Source organism: Limanda limanda, chromosome 4 (genome assembly GCF_963576545.1).
Source record: "Limanda limanda chromosome 4, fLimLim1.1, whole genome shotgun sequence".
Classification (NCBI taxonomy): Eukaryota; Metazoa; Chordata; class Actinopteri; order Pleuronectiformes; family Pleuronectidae; genus Limanda; species Limanda limanda.
This window is the reverse complement of record NC_083639.1, coordinates 10,206,379-10,229,123: the sequence shown is the minus strand read 5'-3', so window position 1 is coordinate 10,229,123 and position 22,745 is coordinate 10,206,379. Positions and strand designations below refer to the sequence as shown.

Below are 22,745 nucleotides of genomic sequence, written 5' to 3'. Positions count from 1 at the left end.
CTAACTCACAGAGGGGTTAAATGTGAGCATGATGTCCATGAGCTGCTGAGGATGTGAGGCTGGGCTGAGCAGGAAACAGGGAGAGCAGTTTCCTGTTATGTAGAACGGAGCTTGTTGTACACCAATCAGACCGTCAGATGGGTGTGCAGGAAAACAAGTTTATCAATGCAGGAGAGTTGATTTAAGATCGCAGATACAGACTGGTTTTTAATCAGACGTGAAGGGGAATACTGAGAAATGTGGCTTTATACCAACTAAGATCTGAGAATACATTGTTTTCACCTGATTATAACTTGATGCAATTACAGCCTCTAACACTGGGAAGGGCTGGTTTAATGGAACTAATGGTGTTATTTTAAGGTGAAACAACATACTTTAGAACTAAGTCCTCATTAGGCTCTGTCTGTTAGGGGGTTTTAAATTGTATGACTTCATTATTGGTTGATAAAGAATTTGCCAATACTTTATAGAGAAGCTATAAACTACTAATAAGAACAACGTTTGGGTTGCCTGGTTGCGAAAATCTGCTTGTCTGTTGCTTATCCCTTTCATGGGCCTTTCACTTTCTGATAAGCCTCCACTTGTCAAATGTAAATGTTAAAAATGTAATTTATCTGCACTTAGACTTAGATATTTGTATTAAACTTCACAACCTGGCAACCCCAAAGGTCATTCATGTCTTACGACTGATAAATCAAGCATTAGTAAACGATCTATATATGATCAATGAAGGCATTTGGTTACAATCTTTTAAGCTGTTGTTATGTGTAAAGCAAGAAAAGTTCTTATCGACATGCTTTTATTGTTAGAATTCTGCTGTGATGTTTGTGATTGCACTATAGAGTCCTATAGGACTACGGCACCATATAGAACTAGAATAACAGCCATCCCTCCTCCAAACAGTGAAGTTTCAGTCTGAAAAGTTTCAGACACTTTGAAGGTCATCTTACATCTTGTCAAAGGAGAGCAGTCTTGAGTTTCAAGAGGTAAAAACTTGTTTTGTGAATCCATTTTGACCTTGACCTATGACCACCCAAATCCAATCAGCTAATCCTTGACTCTAAATCAATATTTGTGTAAACTGTATCTCCAGGCGTCACCTTTGAGTTAAAGTGAACAAATATGAATAAATTAACTCAAGGTGTTCCTGAGATACTGCATTTACTAGGCCGGAAAAAGTGTTTTGTGTCATCATAGCGACCTTGACTTTTCACCTTCAATCAACGAAATGGAATCAGTTGTACGTTTGTACAAAATCTGAAGAATTTCCCTCTCGGTGTTTTTGAGATGTCATGTTCACAATGGATCCGACAGAGCAACAACCCAAGAAACAGGTCTTAAAAACACTAATCAGCCTTTAAATTCACTTGCATGCTGATGTAAACATCTGCATCACTGGAGTCTGGACTGGAGCCACTGCTGTGTGAGGAGGGTCCTGTGGCGTGATGGGGGGCTGAGGGGGGGGGGGGGGGGGGGGTCGAGCGTCTTTCCATTTGGTTTCCAGTCGCGTCCCGGACGCACAGCGATCAGCTGAGCAGCGTCTCTCTCAGAGGAAGAGGGAGCTGTTCAGACTCTCTCTCTCTCTCTCCCTCACTGTGTGTGCGTGTGCGTGTGCGTGTGCGTGTGTGTGTGTGTGTGTGTGTGTGTGTGTGTGTGTGTGTGTGTGTGTGTGTGTGTGTGTGTGTGTGTGGACAGTTGGACAGAGTTTGCTGCGCGCTCCGCTCTTTCACTTGATGCGGATCGCAGCTGCTACTCTGGAGCGAGATGTTGGAGCTGCTCGCTTCTCCGACAAGATGAACACAGGTGAGACATTTATTGAGAGAAGACGGGAGGTTTTAAAAGCTTATTTTCACTGTGGATGTGATAGTTAACGTGAAGCTTTTTTGCGTGAGTTCAACAGAGAGGATTGACAGAGAGCACCGAGTTTTAGATCTTTCATCTTTCTCTGATTTACTTCGTATCTCCTACATTCCTGTGGATAGATGGTGAATCCAGTGGAGGCAACAATATATATGAAGCAGTGAAACTCAGTGATTATAGAGATTATTGTGCTTATCAGAGTAGTGGTTGTCGACTTTATACCATTCCACTGTGGTTAAGCAAAACTAAAAATAACAAATTTTAGGTGTAAAAACTCAAACCACTGGAATTCTCATCCGGCTGCACTGCAGTCTACATGGAGTATGTGTTTTATAGGTTTGGTGGGTGAGAGTAATTCGCTGGTCATGCTTGATTAGCCTCATTCCAGGTTCCTCGCTGCAAATGATTATATGTTATCAATTCAATGTATTATACACACAATAGGCTACAGGTTATGTTTTTGTCATTATATTCTGCTTTTACAAGAACACTCTAAAAGCAGCAGCAGCAGCAAGAGAGGGGTTTCTCTCCTTTGAATCACAGGAAGTGAGTCAGGGAAATCCCTTCGATTTTTTTGTATTCTATTAGAAAGAATAGATGCCATTCTTCTATTCTATTACCTTTATCTTTATGGAGCATTTTTTTTTATTATGAGCGGCTTTTAAATGTTAACTAAGGAAGCTTTCAGTAGACTTGCATGGTCTGTACAGTTGGTTGCAAAAACTGATCAGCTTGAAATATATTTACACGTGAAGAGGGAATCTTTGTGCAGTTTTAGGTCACAGGGACACAATACAAATGACCTGTTTGCTATTTTAAAGCTCATAATCTTACAGTTTCCCTTTCCTGTTGTTCTCCCAGACTGCACCAAGCCTTCTGTTGCTCAGACGACAAGATTTGTTTGTCACGCCAACCTGAAGCTGCCCTCCCCTCTCATGTCTGCACCCAGGGGTCCCAAACCTACTATCGCCCCGAAACCTAAACTCACACCAGAGATTAATGGCAACCTAGGAGTATGCAGTAATGGCAGCTTACTAGCTTCAGACGGCGAGGCTGATGAAGAGCACAAGATGCAGAATGGTCTAAACGGAGGGATTACAGCACAGGAACAATTTAACGCCACTGTCCTAAAATCACCACTTAAGGATTTGCAGAATGTGTCACGAGGGCTGGAGGACGGAGAGGTGACAGAGGAAGAAAAGGAAATGGAAAAAGACGTGATTCAGAAGATGGATGAGGATTGGAGATTAACCGACAGTGCGTTAACAGAGGAGCCGGACTCCCTGGAAACACTGTGGGTCAGTGCTGAACTCACGGCTGACCCTAAGGAGGTTGTGGAAATGATTGACGCAGACCTAACGGAGGACATGGACACTGAAGGGTGTGATGCAGGTGAGGCGCTTGCTGACACAGATGGCCTCTCAGTGGGAGATATTTCCGTTAATAGCATTGATGAGGAGGTGGGAGGCTCTTCTGCTGTAATTCGAGACATGAAGAAGAGGCAGGAAAAGCTCAGAATCAAGGAGGCTGAAGCAGGCGACTGTACAGCAGATGATTTAACTGAGTCGCTCACAGATGAACCTGGTTTCCCCATCAACGAAAACATGAAGGACACTGATACACAACAAGATGTCCTGACAGATGCAGAGGAGAGAGAGGAGGAATTGGTTTCAGATTGTGGCATCACTTGCAACATCCTCAAGTTGCGGTGTGGCTGTAAAATGAAGGAAAAAGGCGAAAACCTACAGAACATTAGTTTTTATGACTTTATCCCTGAAGACCAGAAATACTTCTGTGAAACAGCAAAGAGACACGTTGCCTTAGAGGAGGATTCAATGGAAGAGCCCTATTATGTTTCTTCAAATGACATTATTAACAGAGAGAAGATGGCAAGAAATAACAACGTCGGTAGTCCACAAACACCTCAGAAGTTTTGTTCTGTATCAGCTGGGAATTATGAGGAAACGGTGAAAAATGGACAAATCGAATGTGTATCTTTTGAGAATTACGTGAAAATGATTAACAGTGATGGATACGGCTGTGAAAAGGGAGAGAAGAACAAGGTGAGAAGACCATGTCAGAAATGGCAGTCTTTCAAAACTGAAGAGCACCAAGCTCATACAACAGAGGCCTTCTTGAATGATTTGGACTACCAGCCGAGATTCAGGCTGGTGTCCATCTCAGTGCCAACGAACACTGACTCTTCTCTGACCTCTTCTCTCTCCGTAAGCCAGCTCCTGTCCCCGAGCGACTCCGACGTCTTTAGAGACGATGATGACTTGGACGGTCACATCGTCCCATTTCTGGATGACACTACTGATACGGAGCAGGACATCATTGATGATCATGTTTACGAGGAGCCGGGGCACAGTGCAGGCAATGGAAATATCTTTCCATTGGATAGAAAGGCCAAAAGGATACAAATTCGCTCAATGTCACACCATATTAATAACAACGTGGCTGAGGTGGGAATGCAGTATGTTCCGAGCCCCTACATGAGTGGATTCGGACAACCTGCTCTGAGCAGCAGCCCTGTGTTAAACTCAGTGCGGCACAATAGCTATTCCAAACCCCACTATTTGTCCTTGTACCCTCGCTCCCTCTCCACGGAGGCACAAGAAGAGCCTCACAGACAGAGAGGAGCCATTTGTTCTTCTGGAAGCTTCTCCAGATGCTCACCACTGTCATGCAGTGGCCTGTCCACTCCAACATCTGTGGTAGATATTCCTCCGCCATTTGAACTGGCCTACATCACCAAGCGGCCCATCACAAAGAGTACCCCCTCACTTTTCATCGAGGGAGACTCGTCAGAGAAAAACAGGAAAAAGAAATCCTCCATTAAGCGCTTCCTGATGCTCAAGTTTAGGCGGAAAGAGAGCAAGTCTGTGGTGGATGTCAGTTCGTCCTCCTCCAAGTCCTCAGCAGAGTCCAGCCACCACACGCCCAGCAGACTGCTGGATTTAGATAGACACAGCTTAAGTAGGTCTCAGGAGCTCAACTCACACTCTGCTAGTAGACATCAAGTTTCAATTGAGCCGGCCTCCAACTTCTTGCTCTACAACGAAAGCATAAGAAAAGGCAGCGCTGTGGCATTCCTCAATCGCAGCGTGATCCGAGTTGAGTCCTTTGAGGACCGCTCCCGTGTACCTTTCATACCTCTTCCCCTGACCAAGCCGCGCTCCATCTCCTTCCCCAACACAGATACCTCAGACTATGAGAATGTTCCTGCCGTCAGCTCAGACTATGAGAACGTCCAGGTCTCACAGCGGAGGACTATTCCACGGGGACCTTTCACAGACTTCTTTGACCGTCCAGCCTCCAATCGAGTGCTGTCGTCTGCCAATGACACGGACGGTTATGTGGATATGAGCAGCCTCCCGGGGTTTAAGAGCAGAACTCAGTCACCTGAAGAGGAAACGGAAAGGTATGTGAACAAGAATATCGGCCCTAGTGCGGTACAAATCCACTGGCCACGTCGTTACACTTATCTGAGCACTCATGGGCAGGTTGGTTCTAAAATAAGGTGTGGTCAGGTGCATTGTTGGCGCTTTGCTGTCTAGAAGAATTGGCAGGTAAATGTGCATTTGACCTACAAAAATCTGGTCTTTGGGTATTTTTAGGTACACTATCAAAATAGAAAAATAATATAGTCGTAATAGTGATGCACCTATATGGATTACTACCTGGCAAATCTGCCATACATTGGCAATCCACCAAGGTGCAAGCACACCTGGCTTTTAAAGCAGTGTGGGATGAAGATTGGTTTGTTGCAAAAAAAAACCGTTATAACTTAAGCGAACCCTTAGGAATCATTCAACTGGCATGATTCCTAAGGGTTCATGCACCCACTCCGGTGGACTAACCAACCATCCATAGCCTTTGTTCAAGTGTGTGTTCATGTGTGATCCTGCTGGACATAATGTTAGTGATCCTTACCACCTTTTACACCAAGCACTGGTCTTTTTTTTTATTACGTCGACTGTGTGGGTTTAACAATGCCCCTGGGGAGGAAGATTTATAACTGTTTATAACGTTGAGTCCCCTGACGCTGTGATCACGGCCTGCAGGGTTGTGGTGATCAGATTTACAGGAAAGTGCTGTACAGTAGCTTCCCCTTTTCATTGCCGTGAGATCAGCAAACCCCCAGCTGTGATGTATCCCTGTGTTGTTGGGGCATGTTGGCTGGTGGAGGAGGAGGAAACACTTGGGATGGTGGTGGTGGACCCCTCAGGTCTGAGTTAAGCACAGGGTGGGTTAATTCATAAATCATCTGCTTCGGTGCAGAACCAGCTTGTTGTGTTGCTGCTGTTGGTGGAGCTTCTTGTTAGTGTGCTGTGGTGATATTTGTTGGTATGATCAGCCGTGCTGTGCTGACATTAACCCACCCCCCCCCCCCTCCCCTGCATTCCTGTTGGTGTGTTCCCATATCATACAGGCTGCTCAGGATGATTAATAGTCAGAGCATTTAGGAGTCATTGCTCTTCTCTCGCCAGTGAAGAACAACAAGCTGAGATACAATCTGCTCAGCTTGTTCTGTAGTCAGCAGTTGTACACTGCAGTGGTTCCTTCTCATCGTGCTCACCATCATGGTGTGTGTGCAAAACCGTACGATTAGCTTTTCAGTAAAAATCTGGTTTTATGATAAAAACAAGATGAGTAAATCCAGAACTTTTTTTGTGACTTGTAAAAAACAAACTGAAAGGAAAAACCTATAACTTACAACTGAATTCAAAATCAAACAATCACAATCACACTCATGTTAAACAGAAGTTTGTGCACACCTGCTATGAAGTAACGTGACTCAGATTAACTCACTATATAAAGCAGGCCACAGCTGTTCCTGTAGGGATTTCATGACATCTTCTTGTTGCACCCTGCTGTACCTTCAAAGCATGAACTGTATCATCAACAATTGAAGAGAATACTGAACAACAGTTATGATACCATGAACAGGACGTCCACCCAAATTAAGAAAAGAAGTAGGAGACGGGCCAGGGAGGTTGCATAGAGGCATAAAGCAACATTAAAAGAGCTGCAGGAATTTCTGGAGAGTACCGGCTGCTCCCTAAATGTGACAACCATCTCTCATAGTCTTTATACTGCTTGTTTGGTCTATGGAGGGATGAGATAAGCCTGGTCTCATGTAAAAACATATCCAAGAATGGCTTAACTTTGCAAGGGAAAAAAATCCATTCTCCCCAGACCACATTGAAAAATGATGTTACAATCTGATGAGACCAAGGTTGAATATGGAACTCAATCACTAAACGAGCACCAGATGAAATCAGTGATGAAACATGATGGTTGTGTTATGATGTTTTCAGCCAGAACTGAGGCTTTAGTCAAGGTAGAAGGAAATATGATTCGGTCCAATACAAGTCAAGTTAACCTTTCAGGTGTTAGCTAGAGAGCTCAGATGAAAAGAAACCCTCTTTCAGAACAACAATGACTCCAAATAACAAATTGGACATGAGTCCTTTAAATCTGAACATGAAAAAGATGCCACGTACCACTGTTAACGTACATTTGAGCAAATAAGAGTTTTATGTCCTGCTTTTCAATCACAAACAGTTGCACAAGTTTCACATTATATGTGCCCAGGTTTTCGGAGCTAGCACTAAACAGAAGCAAGTTGTAGAAAAATGGTTTTCTGAAAGAAGAGAATGTAATCACAGAAAAGCAATATCAGTCCAACGGATGTTTATGAAACTTTATTTTGCTAAAATTTGAATTGATAAGACTAAAAGATATAGCTTTGCGATAGCCTGAAGGGATAATATTAGCACGTAGTTTGATCGTTTGCAAATTTGCCCCATCACTCTTTTCACTGTACTGTTGGCTCAAAAGGAACCGGAGGCAAACAGAAAAATAATCCATTTTTAAATCTCCTTCTGTAATTCATCCCCATTGCCTTGAGCCTTCGAACAACATGGCAGGACAGTGAGACGTGACGGAGACAGTGCCAGTGATATAAAAGCCTTATATAGAAACATGCAGTTTGTAGTTCAAGCATCCCTGGTATCTCATCCGGAGTAAGACCCTATGAGCAGTAATGGGCCATGCTGCTTTAATGTGTGCGATGCAGAGATCTGAACGGCCCAAATATATCCTTCATATGCAGCTAATTTGCATCTCAGTGGGATTCAGTCCATTGCTGCTGGGAGGGAAACGTGGCGGGATCACAGTCAAGGCAATTGGTCACATAGAGGTCTTCTGCAACACTACTGTAACTTAAGGACGTTTTTTTATTTGCGCTGCGTACGCTCCCTGCTGAGCTGCACATTAGCATATTCATTTGGGCTCCCTGCAGAAGAGAATCTTGGGATCAGTTGTCACCGTAGGCCTTTCATGATGACTTTATTGGTTTCTGTAATACTTTATCAATTTATATTTGCTGCTAATACTGAATGCTGTACTTTTATTATAATGATTTTTCAAAGGACCTTAAAATGACTTTGAGGTTTAAATGAATTCCATCTACTTTACTTGACAGTTAATAAAGATTATAGATTCTACAACAAATTTATGATGAAACAGAAAGTCAATCTTTCAGACCAGGCCAGTGTTTCCCAACATGTGAAACAAGACCCCCCAAAGTGGTTCCAAGATAAATCTGAGGGGACACAAGATGAGTGAAGGCATAAGAGAAAGAATATTTTTCTCTTACACAATATTTGTTGATTTATTTTTTCACACATCTTGTAATTATTCATTTTGTCTTGTGAAATACTGGAAACTGTCACATCTCCCTAAGCCCCTTAAAAAGGATTAAAGAAAAGGCCGGGAGACATTATCCCAATAGAGGATCAATGTCACAGTTCTCAGCCAGCTTATGAAACATTTTTGTTGCTTGACCCTCATTGATTTTAGTTATTGCTTTCTACTTACTGCATTAGTAAGTGTAGATGTGTAAATGTGATTATATGCAAACTGTCACAGTAAATATCATTGATATATATCAACTGTGTGTCCACTGTATTTCCCCTGTGGTTCTCCCCACAGTGCCTACACAGAAGCCTACAACGTGTGCTCGGTGGCCGTCAGTCCACAGACTGGTTCAGTGGGTGATGTCGGGGGGGAGACAGCGGGTGAGGAGGAGCAGGGCCGCACCTCTGAGGAGGAAGATGGAGGCACAGACAGCAATTATAACAGACAGGTTAGTTCTTGGAAATGGGAGCTGAGCTTGTGTCAAGGTTACAAATAATATTAATGCATAAAATAGTTGTGACATGTGTTGTGTGTATTTCTAAATAAAATTGTAATATCCTGCCTGGATCGACTCACAGCAGGGTGAAGACGGGATAGGGTTTTGAAACACTGCTTGCCGCCATCTAATATTGGAGGAGAAAGAGTCCCCTAACGTGAACTCTGTGTTTCTTTTCCCCCTGTTAATAATAGGTTGTTTTGGGTTGTTTATCCTTCCTGTTGTTGAGGGTTAAGGACAGAGGACCTTGTTAAGACCTATGAGACAAATAGTGATTTGTGAATATGTCCTGGTCAAATTAATTCTGATTGATTGATTGATCGCTTTGATTCTAATATTATAATTATCTTAATCACTGAGTAATAACTTTAGAATATCTCAACCTTTAAGTCTTCTATACTCCCTCTCCATCCTTTAAAATGCAGTTTAATCGGTTTTGTTTTGTACCAGAACTTATGAAGACATGATATCACCTTTTTCATTACGCTAGAAATTAAGACATATTTAGAGACCAGAATTCAACCAAATAAAACAAAGCGAAGTGTTTCTCAGGTTGGGCGACTGCTTTCACAGGCCAGGATTTTAATGTGGGTTAATGGAGGTTAATGCGCGACTTCAACACTGTCCTCGTTATTTAGAAGTTTGATTGCTGCTTAGAGAAGATGTGGAGAGGGCCAGCTTCAGCTCCTCCTGACCCTGGGCTTATTACAAATTAATAATGCGATTGTTTACAGGCTGACGGACGATCCAGAGCCTTTTACGTAGCGAAAGAACTGGTGGATACAGAGAGATTGTAAGTTAACTCATTCCCCTTTCACACATATCTACCTCTCTGTCAAAAATAATAATGTTCTTGACGAATAGTGGAAATGTTTCTCTTCACAGGCACGTGAAAGCCCTCAAGCTTCTTCAGGAAGTGAGTTATTTTTCATTTTGATTTACTCAGGTAATATGTGTGTCCAGATATTTTCTTAGTTTCTTTGTGAGGCTCCAAACAGTAAGACAGTAACAGATCTTACATATTAACATCTGTTTAGTTAATGCATATTACATTTATTCATTTGCAATTCTTAATTTTAACTTTGATTAAATACTGTTTATGTTGTTTTTCTGTTCACTGAGCATGTCCACTTATGTGCATGGTCATAGCTTGAGTGCAAAGTGCAAGTGCTAAGTTGCACATAACAAACATAGTCTGATCTTTTGGCCCCTGAGCAGCTCTACTGTGGCAGTCAATGCCTTTATCAAGGGCACCTTATCACAGGTAATGAAGACAGGAACAAGTGCTGCCCTCTCACTTCCCTACCTAGAGTCACTCTCAGTCTGGTGTGTGGATTAAACCAGTGTCAGCTCAAAGGGATTCCTTGATATAATAGCTCATGTACACCCTGCTGTCAGATATCAGATATTATCTCGTTGTTCAGTTGCAGTGGGAGGGAGGAAAATGCAGACTTAAGTGAAACAGTAAGTTTAGTACGATTTGAACGTAGGAGATAAGACGTGACCTTCCCGTCCTATGTGCCAGGACTTTCGGGAAGCGGTGGGGGCGGCTGTGGGTGACGAGGGCGAACCTGTGGTGGAGGACGAGAGACTTCGAGAGATTCTCAACGAGCTGCCGGACGTTTACACCCTGCACCGCCGAATCCTCACCGAGCTGGAGAACCGAATCCGACACTGGTGAGAAGGCACATGTACACTGCTGCTGAAATAAGGAATACTGGCACACATCCATGCAGCCATATGAAACAAGTCAAAGGAACCCCCCCCCCCCCCCATCTTTCTTTCATGGTTCCATAGGGAGCACACATAAATATCACTGCTATATTCTGCTTTGACTGCTATGACTGTTTCTCCGCTCAGGGAGGAGAGCCAGAGGATCGCTGACATCTTCCTGTCTAGAAAAGCAGAGTTCTTGGTTTTTACCACCTACATCGGACACTACGACCGGAGTATGAACCTGCTGGAGGACAGCTGCCGGACTTCACCTTGCTTTGCTGCGATTGTTCACCAGTTTGAGGTCAGACTGATAGCAACTCACTAACACTAAACATTAAACTGTAATGCAACACAATGCAGGCCATAAAAAACAATATTTTATATATAAAACAATTCTAATTTATTATTTTTTAAGTATTCACACATGTATTAAAGAGGTCAGAACGTTTTGAGAAGGAAATCTTCTCTGATGCAAGCAATGTGAAACTTATCTTTCTTTATTCACCACAAAGTTACAGCTATGAATTTTGAACAACATGTGATTTATGTATCAATTAATCTTAAATGTCTGGAACATACATATACACAAAGTATTTTTACATCACATAAAGTCTTCATATGCTCTTCATCTTGGTCGTCCTCAGCTCTTCTCCTCCTCGTCCTCTCGTTGCAGTGTTGCCCTTGATTGGTAGTCTGTAAGAAAATACAATTTGGAATGAGCCTGCATGAAAAGAAGAAAACATGCCCAATGGGAATAATGAGAGTACTTCAACAGAGACAACATTCAGAGCCAATCTTTGATATTTGATCTTTATCTTTCTTATCTCTGCACATTATCTTTAATCTGCAGGGTTCAGTGTATTTGTGTGTGTGTGTGTGCGTGTGTGTGTGTGTGTGTGTTTGTTATGTGCACTGACAAAGATGAAGTGCAGGTTTTGCAAGAGCTGGGATGATAATGGCAAAGTGTGCTTGGTGTATGTGTGTATATGTGTGTGTCTGTGAGGTGGGGACACTTAAAGCAAGAGATCCAAACCTTAACAAAAGCTCACGTGTGGGGCTAAATGAAGTAGTAATTTAATTTAATGTAAGAACTATACTGCGTTCTTGGATGTTAAGTGTAACAGTCATCACCCTCAAAGGAAAAATATAAACTTTATGTATTTTTTGTGAGGAACAAATATGTTTGGCATGAGCCACTCAGAACAACAATGAAACACCACTGAACATGTTTTTAAAAACAGGGGAATATTAAAAGGGATTCTTTTCCCAGAAGCTTTTCTGTGCACTTTAGTGAGGAGTTATAATTAGCCTCAATTGAATTAATCGTTTTTCAAACCAGTCTGCCTCAGACGTTCGTAGAGAAGATATTAAGTTGATAGATTTAGGTTGTAAAGCTTAAAAGATGTTATTATATGAAATGCTTAAACATTCAACAGGGACATTTCTGCATCGGTTCACTACTCTATGTACAATCAACAGTGCCCAGCCAGTTGCTTAATACAGAGCCTGACGGTCATCAGTGGTGCATGTACCACTCTTTAAAATAATCTATTTGGATTGTGGAAGGAAATCCAGTCGTGCCATATGCATTCCTCCTATTTATCGATGAAGGACTTTGCTATAATTTCCCCTCATTTTATAGACCACTGAGGAGATGAGTTTGCAGGAAGTCTTTGCAGAGCTGGGCAGATTTCTCTGTGTTTAATAAATCCTTGGATTCTCCGAGGCACTCTCCATTTCTATACCAGTGCAGCTACATCATTACATTACATTTCATTACATGCGCGGTGTGGCTCTGTGGAGGACGATGTCAGCCTCGCGGTCGGTTCATGGCTCTGGTCCAAACTAAAATATCTCTATGAATATTAAACTGATTGTCATGAAATGAGGAAGAAGGATGAATCAGGATTTCTTGACCTTTCCTCTGTCACGATCATGAAATTTACATATGTGGCTTAGAATGAAATGTGAAAACTGAAAATGAAATTAAGATTAAACAATCAATTCATCTCAATAATAAGATAAAAAATATATATATACAAATATACACACACATGCACATATGTATAAGTATGTATACACGATGGATATCCATTGTTTTACAAAGAGCAGCAGCAGAAGTCCCTCAGAATGAACTGTAATCACTTGGGAGAAAACCCTCATATCTACATCTAATGTTAATCTATCAATGTGACTGTGTCCCCACAACAGTAATACAAGTAACACATGCCCACACACACATAAACACTCATTCTGAAAAGCACTGTGCTGACCAGCAGCCTCATTCATTAATATGATTGGTGGTTTTGCTCAATGGTCCAGTGTTGTATAATTTACTCCTCATTGGAACTTTGATTTTCTCTGTAAACTTTTTAAACAACACTTGACTGTTTTATGAATCAGATGTGAATTTGTTTTCCTTCATGAGAACTTCTACAGTGAATGAGTCCTGAATGAACAGCGAAAAGGTTGAATTTGTTTTTTCTTCATGTCTCAGCAGCAGAGTCCAGTTGGGGAAAAGGTTTCTCTCAAACAGCAGCTCCTGCAGGTCATCGTGCGAGTTGCTCAGTATCGGATGCTCCTCACTGGTGAGGATTAATGAACCGCACAGGTCTCCTCTGAATAAGAATAAAGTTCTCCTATAGTGGTTTGATTCTGGTCTCTTAGGAGGAATTAATTTATTTCACCCCTCTCACAGATTACCTGAACAACCTCTCCCCTGATTCCAAGGAGTATGAAGACACCCAAGGTACCGTAAACAAACAGCAGCCTCAGCTGCTCTGTGTCGCAACAGGAGAGCATTACCGGCCTCTGTTTGTCGCTGTGTGTTTACAGGGAATTTATATGTGCTCATTTGGCATGGAGAGATGGCCATGAGAGAGCCAATTTAGATTTCTTTGTCTGTGGTGGTAACCCACCAGGAAGCTATTCCAGCCCTCTTCTGTGTGAGGGCTGCAATGTGTAATTCATGAGAAGGCAAGTTGCAGCAACACTATCTCTGACTGTATCTTTGATTAGAGAGCCACCCGAGTCCAGACATGCAGTCACATCCACACTCTTGACTCACTCTGTCTTTTAGGTTTGGTGACTTTTGACACAGACGCGAGGAATAAGAACCATCTTATGAATTATGAATATTCAATGTGACTCTGACCCCTTGTGTAACATGAACTGATTTCTCTGTCTGTGTTTCTCTTGTTCAGCGGCTGTGGCGATAGTGTCTGACATTGAGGATCAAGTAAACGACAGTTTAAAACATGGGGTGAGTATCATGTGTTGCCATTTGAAAGCCTTGAATCCAGAAAAGAAATGTAACATATCTGCGAAATCCACAAAACCTAGTACTTTCAATGGAATGAGTTGTCTCTGTCACAAGAATCTAATTATTTATATCTCTTCAAACTGGACCCCTTTTGGATCTTCTTTGCCCAAAGTCACTTTAAATTCAGTTATAGTCTTCTCTTTTCATGAAAGAAATTAGTTGTTACAGCCTTTACCATTGCAGAAACAGAAATAACCACACCATGCTTTTTCACTTCTTGTCAGAACTGAAGTAAATCAGTTGGTGCTCACAGGCATGGTCCTCAGAGGATGAACCCTGATGAAATTGGTGTTCTCGTAACTTTTTATGCCTCCACACCGGTGATAGCCAGCTGCTGGAGGCAATATGTTTTCGAGTTGTTCGTCCATCTGTCCCATTCATAGATTAACTGATTCGTATTCAGTGGTTAAAGGTCAAAGGTCAAGTCAGAATAAAATATATGTAGACTGAAACTGTACTGATAGACAATTGCAGTGTGGTAACTCTTGCTTTAAATTTGTTATTGGGTGGCCACAGTTACAGTATTTAGAGTTACATGCCTGCATATGGAATGAAAACAGCCAAGCAGAAACAAAAAGTCTGACTGCTTATGCTTTTTCATCATTTCTGTTATCTTGGCATCCTAATCCTCTTCCCTGTCTTCCTCTTCTTTTCTCTTTTTGTTCCACAGGAGAACTTGCTGCGTCTGGTCAACATCGAGTACAGTGTTCACGGCCAGCGCGACCTGCTGCAGCCTGGCAGGGTACGACTCTGATAACAGCATTGTTTCTGTCTGAAGCTCGCCCAGCCCACCCTGTCTGCCCTGCACCACCCCTGTGTTGGCCTTTACTCAGTCACTCAGCCGGGAATCCCCACCCGGCTGGGAATTAAAACAACGTTAATAACTGCAGACGTCCTGTATGTGTCATGATCAGACAACCCGAAATGTTCAGTTTGATTTAACCCTGTGTTTTCTTTTTTGTTGTTGTCAGGTCTTTGTGAAGGAGGGCCCTCTGATGAAGGTCAGCAGGAAGTGTCAACAGCCCAGGCATCTGTTTTTGGTAAATGCTTCTTCCTGTTTTTATTACTTAAGTTAAGAGATACCTGTTAGATTATTTTTTATGTTTCTGGGTCCAGACGGAGCTGTTTAGAGCAGAGGTTCCTCACAGGATGTTTGTGAATGCTCACTTCCTGAGCCAGGTCTTTACTGACAGCACAGTGAAGGTCAACAGCAGCTCCTTATAAACTATACAGTCCATGTACATCTATCAGCTAATATTAGTCCAATGTATCTTCAGCATCTATGTACAGTGCTTTCAGCTCACTAAGATCGTTTGAATTCAAGGGCCCGCGTAGACGTGACATCAACATCCCTCTTGGTTGATCTCCTCATGATGACTAAAATCTTATCTCATAGAATTGCACACGACCCCTCGTGACCTCCAGCTCTCCCTCCCTTTCCTTTTCACACCAACACACACACACACACACACACACACACACACACACACACACACACACACACACACACACACACACACACACACACACACACACACACACACCAACACACACATAAACCCACAAACACACACACACATACACACTGATATTTTTATAGTCTAACTGCTAAAAAACATTATCAAGCCTTTGCAAGAAGAGAAATTATAAATGTGTGTATTTGCATATGGAGAGGCGAAGTGAGATCTGGTCACAAGTGGACACGTGGAGACACTAATTCCAGGTGTGAGCTGAAAACAGAGAGTTTTCGATTGTGACTTATTATGATCAACTGACCCGAGACAGATGTTAATACCAGGTCTGATCTGGGCCTAATCAGGAGTCAAGCAACATGTGGAGGAAGGAGACGCAGATCCTTCTCTTTTGGACAGTGCGCATATTGCTCAACAATCAACAGCGTAAATACTGTAAATGACCCAGAATTGCTGTATTGGATAATCTGTTAATCCTTAAATGTCCACCTGAAATAATATAAAATGACCTATCTTATAAATTAAGTCTAAATATAGTTGTAAATGAAAACGAAGTGACAATCTGAGGATAATTGAGGTCATTCTTCACCGCCAGGTCAACACCACGTAGTGAATTTCACCAAAGCGACAGTTGATAGTGAGTGAACCAAAGCAACAGACTGTTTAAGTTAAGAGATGCCACTAAAATATTGTAATCAAGAGAGATTAAAAAAAAAAGATTGGAAAGATAAAACGCCTTTGCAAATTACCCATAGAGCATCATCAAAGCACACCACCTCTCCCTCCTGTGGCGTCTTTGAAATTTGTGATCTGGGCTTGACACTAAAAATGCTCGTAAATGTCTCTGCTGGAGGAATGTCGGTTATCATCGCTGCGTAACTTTCTATCCTGCAAGTTTACCCAACCAGCTGCTGATCACGTGTTTTTATCTGTTATTAATGTTGGAGACGGCATAGTAAAACAAGTGTGCAGGAGCTGGCTGTCTCCTGAAGCAGGTACTAAAACACACAGGGACAGTGAGTAAAATGATACACTGGGAAAAAGATAATACAGAGGTTAATGATGCAATTTGATATCTATTTACTCAACTATCTCAGTCATGTATGATCGTAAAAATTTAAGTCAGGGGTTTAAACCGCGTATCTCCCCTTCAGTCACATTTTAAGCCATATACAAATGATCTGCTCGGATAAATAATAAAAACCACTGATTTTGACTTATATCCTACTTCAGTGAATTGTCTGTCCCCAGTGGACACACACTAGAGGCTGCAGGTTTCCATATCAACACTTGTTATCGTGGTTGCCTATTGGGCGACGACTGGCAACTAGCTGTGACGTCATAGATCCCACTTGAATCTGTTCTCAGTCATCCAAGTCATGGTATCTTCAGGACCTGTACAAGTGAACATGTGTGTGTATGGGGGGGTGTTATAACATAATGACTCTCAATATAGGTACAGACCCACAGAGGTTGAATACCTGCAATATCCCACTACACATATACAACTCCTACAAGATACCACTTGAACATATACATTTTAAACTCACGTGAAAAACTTTCCCTGATCCAAACAGCCTTCTTGCATCAAACTCTACTTCACTCTACAGCATCCTGCAGGAAGCTCAAACATCCAAGTGAAGTATCAGTTAGACTGACACTGTTAAGCACAAACTGTACTTCCACCAAAGTCTAACAGTCCCCTTGAATTCTATCAAGCCTCATAGAAAAGCCAACTGCATTGCAGAAGAAAAAAGAAAAAGGTCTGCTCAACCCCTTTGTCCGGGTCTGTGCCAAACTATAATGGATTCTTTCTTGGCTCATATCACATCCTTCTACCAAGTTTTATGGAAAATCTGCTCAGTAGTTGTTGTGTATTAATGCTGACAAACAAACCAAAGTAATAACCAATTTGAACTTTGTGTTTAACCTCCTAAGTGTAAGTGAGTGTGTGTGCGTGTGTGCGCCTACACTGCCATCTACTGGAGAAAAGCTGTACATATATGAATGAGGAAATCTGGGCAGCTGATTTATTTTATCCTTTAAATAGATCCACACATCTGCTTTTAAAAATGACTTGAATATTCCTCAGATGCACAGTGAGTGATTCAAGTTAAATCTGTTGTCAGATGAACGACGTGTTGCTGTACACCTACCCTCAGCAGGATGGGAAATACAGACTGAAGAACACACTGCCTCTCACCGGGTTAAAGGTCAGAGTCTTTCATCAAATCCCCACCTGTCGTCATCTCTCTTATTTCTAACAGTGGGATCTCAGGGGTTGAAAATGCATTTACAGCAGATATACAAACTGGAAATATTTGTAACAGTGAATCATGAAGGTTGTATTCCTTGTTATTGTGGATATGGTGAAATGGTGCTAACAACAAATAACAGAAAATGGAAAAGAAAAAATAGTTTGATCCTCAGTTATGTCCTTTGCTTTTTGCTCTCTTTCTCTCTTATTTTGTCTTCTGACTTTTGATGTGATATTAAACTGATTACTTACCCAGGTCAGTAAACCCATCGTAGAGAGTGTCCAAAATGCACTGAAGATTGAAGGAACAGACATCTCCATCACTTTGTCTGCAAGGTGGGTTTAAATGACGGGTAATAACTTGTAAGGTGCAAGATTGCTGATCATCAGTGACTGTTACAATTTTTTTTCAAATTTGGTGTTTATAATATGTAAAATCAACTCTGTAATGATATTGTATTGAATTTATTTGTGCATTGTGCAGTTCTTTCATTGAAAGAGAGGACTGGTTTTACACTCTGAGCCGCACTGTCAGCGAACACACAAGAGGATCTGCTGCCTTCAACAGCTGCTCAGGAGAAGTGAGTTAACTCTTTATGCCTGAACTATGCCTGTTGGCTTTATAAACCCACATTCTCCATGGATATGTAACTTTAACCAACACATTTAATACAGGTGGTTAAAACCAATGCACTTTCACAAGAGCATTGTGCCGACCACATGTTAGACCATGTGTTCCTCTAGAGAAGTGTGGCTGCGTCGGCAATGATGCAAAACTTGTCAATATGGTGCACACTGACTCATCAACACTGTATTCTAATGCTAACTGATGTTACATGATGCAACCATATCATCAACATGATGCTTCTCTGAATGGTTCCCGCCGTCTATGCAGTCACTGGTTCTCATTCATTTTACAGCGAAATGAGAAACTAGGGGCAGGGGTTTCAAATTGATTAATGTGTGTTTCAGGCCAGAGATCGTCTGCATCTGTCTCTCGGAGAGAAAGCTCCCACACTTGTTCCAGTCTCTCAAGTGATGATGTGTATGAACTGCACGGCAGATTTCAGCCTCACTCTTCGTAGACATCACTGTCACGGCTGTGGGAGAGTGAGTCACACGCAATAACAACACAGTGTTCTGTGATACTTTGATATTATTATTACTTATTATATCATATATAGTCAGGATACAGCAAATTTGCCTTTGACCAGAGCACTGAGTGTGCTGGATGTTTTCATTTTTCCTGTGGTGCCTGGATTTTGCAGATTGTCTGTCGAAGCTGCTCCAGGAACAGATATCCACTGAAATACATGAAGGACCGCATGGCTAAAGTGTGTGATCACTGCTACAATGAGCTAAAGAAGAGAGGTGGGGAAATTATACTAATTTGGTGCTAAATTTGTCATTTAAATCAGGAAAACCAAACTCACTACTACTTGATCCAGACTCAGAGCGAGAAACAGGAAACTCTTTTTAACTTTAAACAATCATTTTGACACCCAGGCTCCATGTGAGCACCCAAATGTTAGTGTTGCTATTCTTCTTATAACCAAAAGAGGGAGTATGTGCCTGCATGGATTTTCTCCAGCTTCCTCCCACAGTCCAAAGACATGCAGATTGGGGTTAAATTAATTAGATTCTAAATTGACCATAAGTGTGAATGTGAATCTTTATACAACGCTTTTCTAGTCTTGATGCTCCCTGTGACCCTTCAAGTATAATAGCGATTCAGATAATGAATGGATGGATGGATGTTCATGAATACATACTGTTTCGTTTCCACTGTTCCACAAAAATGGATGTAGCCTTTGGTGCAGTAAAGTTCAGACAGTTAACTCTCCATGCTCTGGAGTCTGTCAGTGTGGGTGCTGTACTTTTGTACCTGTCCTGTGTTTTGGCTGATATGAAGTTGTCTGCCTCTGCAGGTGTAGATGTGTCTGCATTGACAGGTAAAGGCAGCCCTCGGGCAAACCGCTCCAGTCGTCCTATCTCTGCTGTGTTCCAAAACATTCATCCACCCAACATCTGGAGGCATCGGAAAGGCACTGTCTCCTTCAACCAGGTACAACCTTCTCTCTCTGTGAAGGAGCTGTGTTCACCGCAGACTGCAGATTGATGAACAGTTGATGCTGTGATGTGAATGTGAACTCTGTTGTGTGTTGGTGAGTAACAGTGCTCCTGTTGTGCAGGTGACAGTGTCGGAGGAAGGCTCCGTTAGTGGCACTCTACAGCGCAGCAAGAAGAGCAAGCGGAACTGGAAGAGACTGTGGTTCCTTCTAAAAGACAAGGTGCTTTACACCTATCGAGCTCAAGAGGTGAGGGGAAACATGCACTCCCCTTTAACCTACTCTGCTTTCACACATGCACTGAAATCTGGACATTTTCCTGAAACTGTATGGGAGACCGCAAATGTCCAGGAGAGCCCATGTGAGAATATAGCAGGAAAATGTCTGGAAATTCCATTTGATGTGTTGATGTTTCTAACGTGTGGCAATTGCAAAACTGGAAGAAAACAAATATCTCAGTATTAAAAAGAGGAGGCATACAGGTTTGCATCTTTAGAAAAACAATGAGATCCTAGAGCTGTTACTAATTATTTTTTTAGTAACACTTGCTTTCTGCAGCAGAATTCAAACGTCATGTCCTGCCTCCTACTGGCTCGACCACGACGCCAGCCCTAAGTTCCGGAAATGCTCCTGTCATTGTGAAGGCATCTGACCCAAACAGTGTCCTGCTGTGTTCTTCATATGTGAAAGGCAAACTCTGGAAAATGTCAGGACTCAGTTTTTCTGGGATTTTCTGAAATTCAGTTCATACCAGTTCATTCTAGGTCACTCAAACGCACTAAACATAGTGAGGAGACATCAGCTGTAGTTTTAGTTGTAGCCACCACTCAACAAAAAATAAGTAAAACAGCAAAAACAGTTACATCCTTATATCTTTTAATACACTTCATTTTTCCTAATTGATTTTTTGTATCTGCAGGAGAAAGTAGCATCAGAGAGTTTGCCTCTGTTAGGTTTTACAGTGAAGCTGCCGGACAGACACGAAGAGGAGGCCAACGTCTTTCAGCTTTACCACAAACACACTTTGTACTACACCTTTAAGGCTGAGGACAACTACACAGCAGAGAGGTGAGACGCATGCCTGACTGAGAGCTCATTACAACATGTCTATCAATGACAATTTAAAGGCATTAGTGGAACTTCATTTGGGAAACACTGTCTCACTCTAACAGTATGATTGTTGCAGTGTAGTCATATAACTTATGTTTTAAATGTTTATTACAGCAGCAGAAAATAGATAGAGTTTGACATCCAGGCACAGACTCCATCACTCACACACATATGGTGAGGTGGAGATAATGGGGAGCATGCAAATTCCACACAGAAAGACAGTGAACCAGGATTCGACCCGCTAACAATCTTGCTGTGAGGCGTCAGTGCTAACCACTGCACATGATATACTCATTAAAAAATTTTTTGGGAGTAATATATAATAATAGCTCAGTTGATGATGGTGGTACACCTGCTATAGTTCACCTGGCACCATCTGTTAGTCCCAAATCCTCTCTCCCCATTTCCCACTTAATGACCTGTCAATAAAGGCCACATGCCTGAGAATGATGTTGTATGCTGTGGTAACAGGCAACAGGATTGGTAGTTTCAAGGTGACCCAGTCTGAAATGACACGTTTATAAAACTTGAGGCTGCTGCTGTAACTTGTTCCTAATTTAAACTCTGCTCCTCATACAGGTGGGTCAATGCCATGGAGGAGGCCACAGTTTTATAGGATCAGCTACTCTCGCAAGTCACTGGAAAAAAACATCTTTCTTCTGCTACATACTCCTGTCATCAAAATTGCTGGATAGGGGATTAAAAAAACTGTATTTGATTATGTCTGGAAGCTGTAACTTTCTTGGCTTGACTGATGAATGGAAGACATTTTGTTCTTTGTGCGGGTACACGTTCACCTACTTTGTCAGCTGCTGTTACAGCAGGTGCGATGCTGAGAGCCACGAGAGCCGATGGCCCAGATACCTGCCAGTGTGGAACATTACATCCATGGGACCTGTACGTCATCACCAACATTCCCCCAAATCAATGGATTGGGGATTTTTGGAAAATAAATTATATATATTCTATGATCTCCACTGTTTTTCAAGATATCCAATATTTCAAGACATTGTACAAACAAATGTTTTCAGTAAGATTCACAGTCAATTTACTGTTGTTTTCAGGGATGTGTATAAAAAAACACAAATATTTTCAACCTCACTCAGAAATGCCTGAATCTGGAACACCCTGATTTTCAGTTTCAAAAATGTATTAGTTATGCCTTCGTTTCATTTTTTTCGTTATTGTATGCATTTCTATGACTAATTCTTTGAAGCACAGGCTGAATCAAAGAACTACTATGTTTTTATATGTATAGAAGTGTGTGTATCTCTGTATTGTTGGAGACGGTGCTGCCAGTGAATAGTTTCTCTGCTTTTTTTGCACTTACATAAAGAGGAATGAACCTGGAAAAGTGATAGAGGCCAGAAACTAGAGCCACTGTACTTAAATTACTTAATTTACATAACATGCTCTTCTGTTGGGTAGTACAGTATTACACGGGTTACATATATCTTTTTAGATTTAACAACCTATGACAAGTATATCATAAATTCATATTTGTATAAAGATGCTGTGTCCTGTTGTGCAAAGATTTGTTGCCCTGATCACTGATTTCACTGACGTGCAGAATCTCTGTCCTGGACTTTGTACTGTATATTTCTAACACTATTATTTCAAAATCAAGTAAAGGAAGCTGTACTGATGGAAGCCGTCTGTGTCTGTGTTTCCTCTTGATCCTCCTCGTGTCCTCTAGACGGGACAAATGGCTGTACAGGAGGCTGTAATTGACTTC

At 41.8% G+C, this 22,745-nt stretch overlaps 1 protein-coding gene across 7 annotated transcripts; it reads left to right on the top strand.

Moving 5' to 3' along the window:
- The first annotated feature begins 1,710 nt into the window (after positions 1-1,710).
- LOC133000216 (FYVE, RhoGEF and PH domain-containing protein 5-like) lies at positions 1,711-22,660 on the top strand. 7 transcript variants are annotated; one of them, XM_061070089.1, is made up of 21 exons: positions 1,711-1,803; positions 2,722-5,284; positions 8,863-9,016; positions 9,799-9,857; positions 9,950-9,980; positions 10,590-10,741; positions 10,925-11,081; positions 13,278-13,368; positions 13,479-13,529; positions 13,984-14,042; positions 14,773-14,844; positions 15,074-15,142; positions 17,704-17,787; positions 18,088-18,167; positions 18,316-18,412; positions 18,804-18,941; positions 19,100-19,202; positions 19,760-19,896; positions 20,024-20,122; positions 20,820-20,968; positions 21,590-22,660. In XM_061070089.1, the coding sequence occupies exons 1-21, from the start codon at positions 1,734-1,736 to the stop codon at positions 21,624-21,626; spliced, it is 4,452 nt and encodes a 1,483-aa protein (XP_060926072.1). In that variant the 5' UTR covers positions 1,711-1,733; the 3' UTR covers positions 21,627-22,660. The 7 variants fall into 7 exon arrangements, 6 of the variants coding, with proteins under 6 accessions (XP_060926072.1, XP_060926071.1, XP_060926073.1 ...); XM_061070088.1 differs by having other exon boundaries at positions 20,024-20,149; XR_009678177.1 differs by lacking the exon at positions 21,590-22,660 and having other exon boundaries at positions 20,024-20,606; positions 20,820-20,874.
- Positions 22,661-22,745: the final 85 nt, after the last annotated feature.